This window comes from Festucalex cinctus, chromosome 3 (assembly GCF_051991245.1).
Source record: "Festucalex cinctus isolate MCC-2025b chromosome 3, RoL_Fcin_1.0, whole genome shotgun sequence".
Taxonomy (NCBI): domain Eukaryota; kingdom Metazoa; phylum Chordata; class Actinopteri; order Syngnathiformes; family Syngnathidae; genus Festucalex; species Festucalex cinctus.
Genome location: NC_135413.1, coordinates 14,275,307 through 14,287,023, shown reverse-complemented (window position 1 = coordinate 14,287,023; position 11,717 = coordinate 14,275,307). Strand labels below are relative to the sequence as shown.

At 39.0% G+C, this 11,717-nt stretch overlaps 1 protein-coding gene across 3 annotated transcripts in view; it reads right to left on the bottom strand.

Moving 5' to 3' along the window:
* Positions 1–595: 595 nt before the first annotated feature.
* trim44 (tripartite motif containing 44) overlaps positions 596–11,717 on the bottom strand; it is a 49,884-nt gene continuing 38,762 nt past the window's right edge. For all 3 annotated transcript variants that reach the window (XM_077515964.1, XM_077515966.1, XM_077515963.1), the window contains one exon: positions 596–1,562. In XM_077515964.1, coding sequence (XP_077372090.1) covers positions 1,478–1,562 — 85 coding nt within the window. In that variant the 3' untranslated portion in view covers positions 596–1,477. The remainder of the gene's footprint in view (positions 1,563–11,717) is intronic.

The following is an 11,717-nucleotide window of genomic DNA, read 5'->3' as shown; positions in this document are numbered from 1 at the left end:
GCAGATAATCTAGAGAGCTTTCAGACTCCATCACCACCACCACCCTTTGTTCCAGTACATCCTATTCCCACTCCTATTTGGAGACTTTGCTGCTTTGAATTTTGATAATGTCAAACTAGAACTACACTGTAGATGCAGCACCACATCCGCTTGCACACTTTTCATATATTATAGTCTTGTTCGCCTTTTCCAGTAACAAATGACTTTGTAAAAAGAAAATACAGATGTCATCCTTCATATCTAAATGTGTTTATTTATAGTTTCAATACTAAATTAGACAAATATAAACAACAGGATGTGATCAAGAATTAAGACCCTATCATTTATTTATTTATTAATTTATTTAATAATGTTGCAGCATCTTGAGTACAGCGCTCCGGGAGTGTTCTCATGTTGTCACGTATGATCCACACATAGAATTTATGACATAAAAAATTATCACATTAAAAATCTGCTGTGGTGCATCGTGAATGACAGCCGTGCTTGAATGGGTCAAGGTGGAAATATATAAATTTACCATGATGGCAATTTGTCACAGGCTGTGTATGTTTCATTACAACCCCTAGCAAAAAGTTTGGAATCACCAGTCTTGGACGAGCGTTCACTCAGACGTTTTATTCTGTAGATCAAACTCAGATAAAAAGCATGAAACAGTCGTAAGGTCATTCCAAAGTGCAACATCTTGGCTTTCAGAAACACTAAAAGAAATGAAGAAAAAACATTGTGCTGGTCAGTAAATGCAGGGAATGCAAGTGCAGAGAAATAAATGTGGAATCACTCCAATTTGAAGGAAAAAAAAATGAAATCATGAAGAACAGACAAAGAAAAAACAATCAAAACACATCACTAATATTTAGTTGCACCACCTCTGGCTTTTATGACAGCTTGCAGTCTCTTGGTGCGTTTCCATTACCCTCAGTTTTGCGCAAAAGTCATGTTTTGCAAAAGTAAGCTGGTAATGGAAACACTGGATTTGAGAAAAAACTCAAATATCGCAAAAAAGTTTTTGCGCCCTCATGAGGTGATTTATGAGACGTATCGAAAAAGAAGTATTTCGCAAAAGTGTAATGGAAACACTTTTTGAGCATTAGTAGTCATGTGACACCCGCCCGGTCACGGAGGAAAGGAATGTAACGCGTTGTTTGAAGAAGAAGAAGAAATACTAAATGGAAAATTCTGACATTTTCTGAGCTTAACATACCCAATCTCCCTCTCTGAGTCCGCAGGCACACTAGCGAGTCCTGCATCCAACTGGCAGTGGAAATTGGGCCAGATTGTAATCGATTACAGAGAGCTGCAGTGTTTCCATTAAGCCAAGTTAATGGTTGAGAAAAATTCTAATTTTTGAGAGGGGAAATGATGATACAACCCCCTTGAGCGGTTACCAGTGACTTCAAGGTCACTTCACTGCCATTTGAGGAGAACAACGAGGCTAAAAATGTGTTGAAGCCCAAGTTAATCAACAGTAAGGCTACTTTCATGGGGCGTGGTCCATGGAAGGTCTGGAATTACTCTCTTCAAAGTCCTGTGGGTCCACCGGGTCTGCCCTTGGCACTGGTAGCCTGAAAGCAGCACAAAAACAATAAATCACAACACATACATTTTTTTTTATACAACACATATCCTCTATCGCACACACATTATGAAAAATAATAAACCTTTGTGAGATGTAATCAGCTTCAATCAATCAACACTTCAAGCAGAAAATCATCCACTGGGCCGGTTTTCTATCAGCAGCTTTGCGGTGATGGAGACAAAGCGAAAGCTAAATTGCTTGGACCTGTAGCAATCAGGGCTGGTTGATAGATTCAATTTCACTGGAGACAGTCCACACATCATAAAGTGCTCTAATTGCACATTACTGAATCCTTGTTGAAGCATGCGAGTCTCTGTGGAGTGTTTTAATTTGGTCAGTTTCCCAATTTTTAGATAGATTTTATTGGTCAGTTCCAACAGGGCCTGTTCATTTTACAAATTGACCAATCTGAAGTTTTGAAAATGCAAGGCTTTGATGACGTGATGATTTGTTTTTGGTTTCCAGAAAAGTGATGACTTTGGCAATGTGAGGACCCTGCCTGACGACAGCCATGACACATACACAGCAGTCGATAAAATCAATGAAAGTGTTTCACTCAAAAGCAATTTGAATATTTGCATCATTATGTGACAAACATGACAATCGCATGGTGGAAGAAAAACATAATGATTATGGGTATAGTGTGGCTGAAAACTGAGTTTTGAAATACATTGTTTAACAAGCTTCACACTTAAATGATTACCTGCAGATATACACGCTGATTTGTGCACGGCCACTAAGCATTAACAACACACCAATGCAAAGTGAGTTTAATATTTGATTAAAGCAAAGGCATCATCAGCACATTTGACTAACTTACGCCCACATCCTTGCTTTGGGCTAAATTATTATTCCCTCTAGCGTGCTAACATAGTCATTTCTGGCCTGATGAAAAATGTATGAACGTGATGATCAAATGGTAAATGTGACGACAAGCGCTTCTCCTCCTTTACTGTGCCCACAGTTACATCATAGACCCGTTCACACGCACGCACACACATCCAGAGAAAGACCAGTGATGACAGAGGAGGCTCATCAGGAGCCATTAGGAGCTCCTCATCATGTTTAAGGTTTCTGTGTGTGCAGAGGAGGTGTGGAGTGAAATAGGGCCACTTTACTCGAGTTGTGCAAACCCAAGACTTTATAAGTATGTTGTCTCAGTATAATATGTGACCTTGTAATACATAATTTGGCTGACGACTGCTGGAATTTCTGTACTGACTCTTTGATATGTTGAGTCTCCAGACTATAAACTGTGAAATGTCTCATACTTGATAATTGGATGCACTTAAGATGAGACACAGCTCTTGCGATTTTTTTTTATTTTTTTTATTGCCCAGCCTTTAATGTTGTTAACTGAAAGCGTGCAGATGCAAACGTTTATGACTAGCAGAACTGGCAGAGATTAATGCTACGATTGCCAAAAATCCGTTCATGAGCACATCTTTAATTTTGTAAGCCATTGTGCGAGAAATTAATACGCGTTTGAGGAATGGTTTCCTTTCAAGCAACAAATTGATGGAGTCCACAGAAACCTGCTTCTTTTGTGTTGCGTGGCCCACATGATTGTGTTATCTGACCTCACCTCCCATCTCTCCACCAAGGACACATTTCCATCATTCACAGCCGCTGTCTTCATGAAGCAGCTCAACACTGTTATACCTCCACCGCACCACTTTCTTTTCTTTTTTTTTTGAAAACCCATGCAGGGAGCAGCGGGAGCTTTGAGGGGAAGGGAAAAGAAACATCTCTGATAGAAGCCAATGATCATTTTGAGCTCTGCTCCCTGGATATTCGTGTTCGTCGAAACCAAGAGCTGATTTCTCTCCCCTCCTGCACTTCCTGGGGAGATAGCACTCAAAACTCACCACAGGGTATCTCATCAGCCAGAACTAACTATATTTCTCCAAAATGCTTTTGTAATACTCTTGTATTTTAAAAACAATGCAGTATGCCGCAAGCACACAAACATATCTTGGCAATGCTACAAGCAAGGCAGCCAAGAGAACTGATGACATCGTGAATACACCCACATACAGCAGTTGCTGTAGTTTCTCCCATCTCACTTCAGTGTATATTCAGTGGATTAATTATTCAATAGTGCTGGTCCCATTCAAAATTCTTGGCAACAGTACCATGTGTACCTTTCATCGACCACACTAATGTTACTGAGGATTCAAATTGGCTCTACATCACACAGGCTCAGTCTTTGTTGATGGCAGCACACACACGCACGAAAAAAATGTTCAGTGGAGTCTTGTCCTATCTGAGATGGCATTCAGGGGTAAAATGTTGGCACATATTTTATATGTTTACACACAAGTACCAGAGGTGGGCGGTGGCATATCACTTAGTTTTGAGTGTCCGTCATTCATAAATCGTTAATTATTTCAAGACGAACTCTATCAGCCTATCCGTCATCGTCAGTTATTTCAAACCGAATCAATCTGTAATCGTCAATACATCAATCCGTCAAAAACTATTTTTAACCTGGCTTCCGTCGTCGCTAAATTACAGCTGCTATTTTAGGACAGTACATTTCATAGGCACAGTCCATCAACGGGGTGCTTCGCTGGAGCATCTCATCCACATGAGCACTCAAGTCAAAAACTACGACTGAACACAGTAGAAGGAAGAATGCAGCTTTAATGATAGCTCAACTTCAGTTTACAAAGCTTCAACACTCATTCAGTCCGCTTTACATTGTTGTTACTGTTCTCTTCCTCACTAATGTCACCACATACACCGGTAGTATGTGTAAATGGCCATAGCTGCCGCGAATACCTCCGCTCAATAATTCCCCTTTATAGCACCCTTAGCTGTTTAATAACCTGCCTGACTTTACATGGTGCACGAAGGACCCTTAGCTGTGCAACAACTTGCCTCATGTTAAATAAACTATAATGAGCACGAAACTAATGCTCGCATAAAGTAGTAGTAGTTACGACAAATCTAAAACAGGAAGAAAACATTCTTATCATCATCTGAGCTCGACAACACGGCCAGCTATCAGTATTGGGACAGAGCAATAAGAGAGAAGGCTTGTATAATGATGTGTGAGGAAGTTAGCATACCTGGTAAGTGTATTTACTTGTTTACTGAAGGAGAAAAAGAGTGTCGCGCCCGCAAACAAAGAAGTGAAAGTTTGTCAATTTTTCAAAGTTTCCCCATCAACCGTTAATCATGAACAAAATGGGCATCCATCATTGACAAATGACAAACCTTCTGTAAATATTTACAGAATACCCACATCTGACAACTACATATATGATAGTATAAAAGCAGGGGCTCTACCAAATTGAGTTGTTATATAAAGCCAGTCTTTAGTAAGAGTGAGGTCACAGATGTAACTAATAACTTATTCATTGCACCCACAGGGAAAAGGGGCCTTGAGAGAAACAGGGTGGGTGACAGAAAAAGAACAGAGAGAAGCCTTGACATGCAACAAAATGTCAGCCAACGCTTGATACATTGGAGTGCAAAGTCAAAGCCTTTGCTTTTCTCTCATTTTCTTCACGTTCATTTATCTTCCAAGCCCGACAATAAAAGCTCATTTGGCTGTCCGTGCAAATGGGTGTGTCATTCCTGTCACCTGGGTTCTCAGATTCCATGACTTATTCATAAGCATTAATGCAGTCAATGTATTATTGATCAGGACCGATCATTGCCTCTTCCCCTTGGTGTGACCGTGGCCTGAGGATGGGGTGAGATTAGGTAAGGAGATCTGACACACTGGCCATGAGACAGCATAAGTACATCCACTGTCAAAGATCAATCTTTTCAGGATGTTTTCCACGATGTGACCCATACACTGTACAATTCAATTGTATTAAAAAAAAATGAAATAATGTTGTTACCTAAGTCTGCACATTCTGCTAGAGCAAGGATGTGGCTATCCAAACTCTTGTTAAATGGGGTCAGCACACATATGCTTTGATTAACTCCAAATAAAGTTCAACTCACCCTGCAATTATTTTGTTTGTTTTGTCTAGCAGAAGACTAAAGTTTTGTTATCTTGGCCAAAAACCTTCAACCTCGGTTTCATTGGACCGTAACACATTTTCACACATGTTTGGGAGATTCTATTCGGGTCTGATGAAATCAAAGCTGATCATTTTGGTTGTAATTCCAAAAGGTTTTTTCGGCGCAAAAACAAAACAGCTCATCACAAGTTAAAGAGTACCAATAGTGAAAACATGATGCTGGCAGCATCATGCTTTGGGGCTGTTTTTCTTTAGCTAGAAATGGAGCCTTTGACAAAATGGACAGAATATGAACAGTTCAAAATAAGTTGCACAAAAATATATGAAATATATATATATTTTTTAAATGACTAACAAAAGTTATAACCACCATTTAATGGTGGAAAATGTTACAAAATGCTTTTTCTTCTTCTTTTTTTTTTTAATCACAAAACCTATCATGAAAAGGGCTATGTAGACTTTTTTACTGTATACTATATCCACTGTAGACCGGGGAGGTTATTTGAGGTTGATTAAGCTAATATAGGTTGAATGATAACAAGGTTGTGCATAATACAGCACTAGTGGCAATCACCCACAAGGAAAAATGCAGGCTTCAATTTGCATTTTCAAACAGTTGGGATTCCATCTATGTGTATTCAATCATATGCGGCGGCAGGGCTATTCCCAGGCCCCAGGGGCTATGAGGTTTGGTCTAATGAGAGAAGATCCTTAATGGTTATTGACAGAGCCCACGAGGACGAGTCATGCCATTTTTCTTGAGCGAAGCGGCACACACTTGCACAATGTAATGAAGTAAAACCCATCACTTCTCATAGGTGATTCAACATAATAGCTTTGCAGCAACCATAGAGAATGTAATCAAATGAAAGACGCAACAGAAAATGAACCATAAATTGTAGGGGGGAATATTAAAAAAATATATAAACTACCACAAAGGGAAAAATAGACCAAATACACAGTAGACTATAATGAGAATAATGTAAAGGTCTATTTTGTTCTGTTTTGCCCTTATGACTTGTTGGCCAACTTCCTTCTCATCTTCATGGATTTATCGTCTTTTCTTTCATCTGACAAGCCTGATTGAGGAGTTTTTCAAGACAGGACTCAGACACACTTTTTGTTCGAGTACGCCTCTGATCTTTCCAACACCTCACCGGAATGTGTGCTATACATTGTATGTATCTTAATGACAAGAAATGTGAGTGAAGGAAATACCAGAGCAAAAGAACTGTTACACAGAAGTGAAGGGAGATTTAAAGTTTGAAAACATAATTGATCAGAGAGGGATTCTGCAAGAAAAAGAATAGTAGCAGCTCTTGTACTGTTAGGAAATAACTGTGTGGAGCTTATGAGGAAAGTCCATCACTGTTTCCCTCCAAAGTTTATGCCATAATCATTAAAGATTACAGAATAGCAGCGCTAGAAATAGCACAAGGTTTCTGCAGCAACATCAATCACATTGTAGTCTGACACAAAGGAACAATCCTTAGTAATTTCCTAAAATGGTGGCCCCAACTCTCCTCTTTTAATCACTGTCATCCACTGGGGGCGGAAATAGGTGGCACCTGAAATAGATGCATCACTGCTTATTTGTGTAAGATTATTAAAACAAAAAAATATATTTATGATAGGCGATACGGAGGACAATATTGCCTAAAATGCATATCACGGTATAAACTGAATCCCTTTACATTTGCAGTGCTTCTCAATTATTATTATTATTTTTTTGTTAGGCCCCCTCAAACTCAGAGGAACAAGAAAATATTTTAAATACCGAAATAGTGATAGTACTGTATGTCATTTTAAGAACACTTATTGAGTAGATTCTGTACTTCAGATGAACTCTTGGTTTCCTAACCAGTTGAAATGACGATAAACATTAATTGAGTTGCACCACAGAGGATTGCTCTTGATACATTCATATTTCTATCCCAATAGAGCATTACATCATCATTGCTGTACTCAGATACTGTACGTCCTTTTAATACACAATTTTTGCTCTTTTATTCAACTAATTCTGTTCTTGACTAATACATGTTGACGCAAATGGTTATTGATCTCTATAAAAACGGCATCAAGAAATGTTTAGATTGTTTAGCGATAACAAATGGCCATCTTAGGTATTAATTCCATTGAAATACTTTGATTTGAACATAAATCCTCCACTATTTCTTTTATTAATCCCCCCCAGATCCCAACATCCCTTTACAGCTGATACAACCACATGGGTTTAGGATTAATTTGAAAATTCTTTTAAAAGAAGTGGAATATCCTTTAATGCCAGTTAAAACTACACTACACTGGCAAAAAATGTCTTTTCTAGGATAAACTGCAGGGTATAGTATACAATTGTATACTGTGGTGAGGATTCTGAGAATCAATAATTCAGTTCACTTTAACAAAAAAACTAAGCTGAAAATTATTTTTTACTGAACCGGAAAGAAAGTCCGGATAATGTCCTGGCACAGAATTAGTAACATAATTGTAAGAAGAAGTGCAAACACAAGACCTATTTTCTTAAAGTTACATTAATTTGTGGATACAACACGGATATCATTCAAATAAACACATATTTTTTTTAATACATGCAAATTACAAAAAGAAAAAAAAAATGTGTCAGCCAAAATGTGAGTCTACATTCACATGCTCTATATTTTTAGCTGGCTGAGTAATAAACAATGACAGTCTGCTGCTTTCAGACTCACTGCTCTACTCACTGGGACATTCTTCCCTGAAAAACAATGCAACACCCTGTGGTGTTTCCAGGCTGTTATAGAGACTTAATCAGCTCATGGCGGAAGTGAAGAGACAGGGCAAAACAAAAAGGCAATGCATCATGGCAGGGACAAAGCACTAGCGGCTGTTTAATATAACCCTTTGTGTGTTCTGAAGCTTACTCAGTGCAACGACTGAGAATAAATAAATCTCATCATCCACCAAATGCTCATATAAGGCATTGCGCGGTGAGGAAAGGCAACACAAATGATTCCTTCAAAGGATCGTGTGCAGCCATCCCTGTTCGTGACACTTGTATTATCCTGAGGATACCTGCATGCGGACTGAGCAGCTGGGCAGAAAGGTCAGCGATGCGCAATTAAAGACTGAGCTGATGATCAGGGATCACACAGGTTTCTGTGTTCCAGCAGGTGTGAGGGGTCGGATAATTATGTTAGCGCAAAATGAATGAATTCCCAATCCTTTTAAACACGAATGTCTACTGTTAATCATTGAGACGAATTAATGCAGACATTATGAGAAGGCTATTTGACCTCAATCTTACATTGGCTCATTTGGTGCTTCAACAATTTGTGCGTCCACAGGGCACAATAGTGTAGAGAGATTATCCAAGAACTTCACAGTACTCTCAAACCAATCTCGGTCATAATATACATATTGAACACTTGATATTTTTTGCTAAGTAACCTCAGCAAATTTCACACTGAACAGATGCTTCTTACATAATTGAAGCTGCACATTTTAATTTTTTTTCGGAGATACCAGATTAAATTGGTAGGCTTCCTTTCATGGACACACAACTTTTAAGTTAAGTACTTTTAAAATGTCATTATAATGTACACGCTTAAGTGGTAGCCTGAGTTAGACATTTCATAATCACCATTAACCCATCTGACATTTGCATTTTAGCCAAATAACTGTCGAAATGTGCTTATGGTCAGCTATAAAATTATTGAGCCATATAATATTGTGTAGTTGTCAAATAAGCACTGACTCATTAAAGTGTGAAAATCCACAATACTTCACCCGCTGCAGGAGGAAAGCTCTCAATATCTTTCGCGGATATTAGCCATCCAGTAAACAATCTTTTTAGGTACTTCGTATCAGGAAGGCGGCTGCAAAGCAATAGGGCTCGGCTCAGACCTCTCGCCTCAGGCATAGTTTCTATCTCCAGGCAGTTAGGATTTTAAATACAGCCCTAACACTTCAACTTGGTATGGACTGTATTTATGCACGATGTATGTTTGTTTTTATGCTTCTATGTTGCATTGATGTGCTGTGTTTTACTTATTCATTCCTTTAGCTGTCATCATCCGAGTTGAAAGAATGTCAAGTGTTTTATTTATCCGTCAACTATCAACAGGAGTTGCGTGGCGTGCCAAGGCATGCTATATTTTATTTAATTGGAAACGTACTTTTTCCTAAACTAAACCTCAAACTTTAAATTGAAACATATTCCAGCTATGTTTATGGGCAAGCTCCAACCATGGTGAATGTAAAAACTCCAAGACATTGCACAGTGATTTGCTACGTATCGCACACTCGCACAGTTGTATGTCTTCAATGAAAAGTGGGTTTTCATAATTTCTTGTATTCTACAACAGGGATAGGCAACTGGCGGCCTGACCAATCTCTGAGTGGCACCTAGATTAATAATAATAATTAAGGGTGTATTCAGACCTGCACTGTTTGGTCTGCTTTAAACGGACTAGAGTTCGTTTCCCATGCTGACTCGGACCTTTTGTGCAGGTCTGAATACACACAAACGAATCCTGGTGCGGACCGAGACCCACTTTTGAGGCAGTCTCAGGTCGCCCAAACGCACTTGGTGCGGTTCACTTCGCAGTCTGAATACAAACCACGGCTGATCCACTCCAAGTGCAGGACATATGTGCCTTTTGGGGCTTAACAAGCCACCGTAGCCAAGCATCGCGGGGGGAAATATTGCCCGACAATGATTATTGAGCTAAATTAATTCATAATCATGCGTCTTCTCACGCTGCTGTCGTCGTGTTGTGGTGGGGGCGGGGCACGCAAAGCGCAACGTCTCCTCCGGTTATTGCACGCAATCGACGACGCCGTTCCAAAATTAGAAACAGCGTCGCGGAAACTCTTTTGAATAAGCTTCCATTGATGCTCGCAAATATCTTGCTTCTAATAACGCCACAAATATACAGAGCAGTAACGCAGCACGTTGGAATTTCATATTGTCCTCTATTTCCTGGTTTCGTAATGCGTTCAGCCGTCGTCATTTTTGTCCAATGGGAGCACAGATCGTCACGTGGGTCGACGTGATTGCGCAATATAGTCCACTTGCAAAAAGCACAGTGTGAATATGACCCGCACCAAAAGAAAAAAAAATAAAAGTCAGCTTTTGGTCAGGACCAAACAAGCGGACTAAAGGACTTTTCTGGACTGAATACACCCTTAAAAAAAAAAAAATGGGGTTGAGCATTGTAAACATGCTTCCTCTACTACAATGAAGCCCGCATACACGCGGCTTGGCATCTGATAACTCACTTTTTCACTTTTTATTCACGTTTTTTTTCTTCTTCTTGTTTTCTTTGCAAACCCTTCTTCGTGGAAATATATATATTGGAGGTTTATCAGCGTTTATCAACAAATTTTGAGGGTTTACAAGAATTTGGGGACCGGCACGTGTTGTGTGGTCCAATATGTGAAGTATCACTGATGAAAAATTGAGGTCTACCTCAATCATTCAAGTTGCCCATCCCACAATTTTCATTTTAACTAAACACATAACAATAACATAAACATAACTTGCAACAGATTAATTGCATTTGTCTTCATTTCAATGAGAAACATTACGTCAATTTGCGAATATTGCGGGTTGCAAACACAGTCACAGGATAAATTACATTTGTAACCCAAAATTTCAGTTTAGTTTTAAAGACTGTAAACAAGGTATAACGTTCTAAAAAAAAATTCCACTTATACAATCATTAACAGTGACTGGCAGTTATATAATTTAAGTTTTCTAGTGTAACACTTTATGTGGCGAAGAACATTAAGAGTACAGTTATGGTTCTCACCAAATTAATTTTAATAGGAGTCTGTTCTTGTTAGCCTGAAATTACTGCCCAGAGGGGTAAGCAAGATTGTTGCCAAGCCCCGAGCAGCTACTCCTCGCAGAACCCTGAGGCACAAGTTGCATTTATTGTACTTCATTATACAACTCCCTGGTCAGGTAATCAATGTTTTTTTGCAAGAAGAGCAAAATCTGTCTTTCCAATATGTTATGTATCAGAAGCAAGGAATGGGAGTGAAATTGAAAATTCTATAGTACAGTCTCTATAATCTAGCACTCCTTGAAGTTTGAATTTTATGCCCAAATGAGAGAGAAGTCAGAGAAAATACATTGGGGAGATAAAGCTTTATCTGTTCTTCCTCGTGCACAG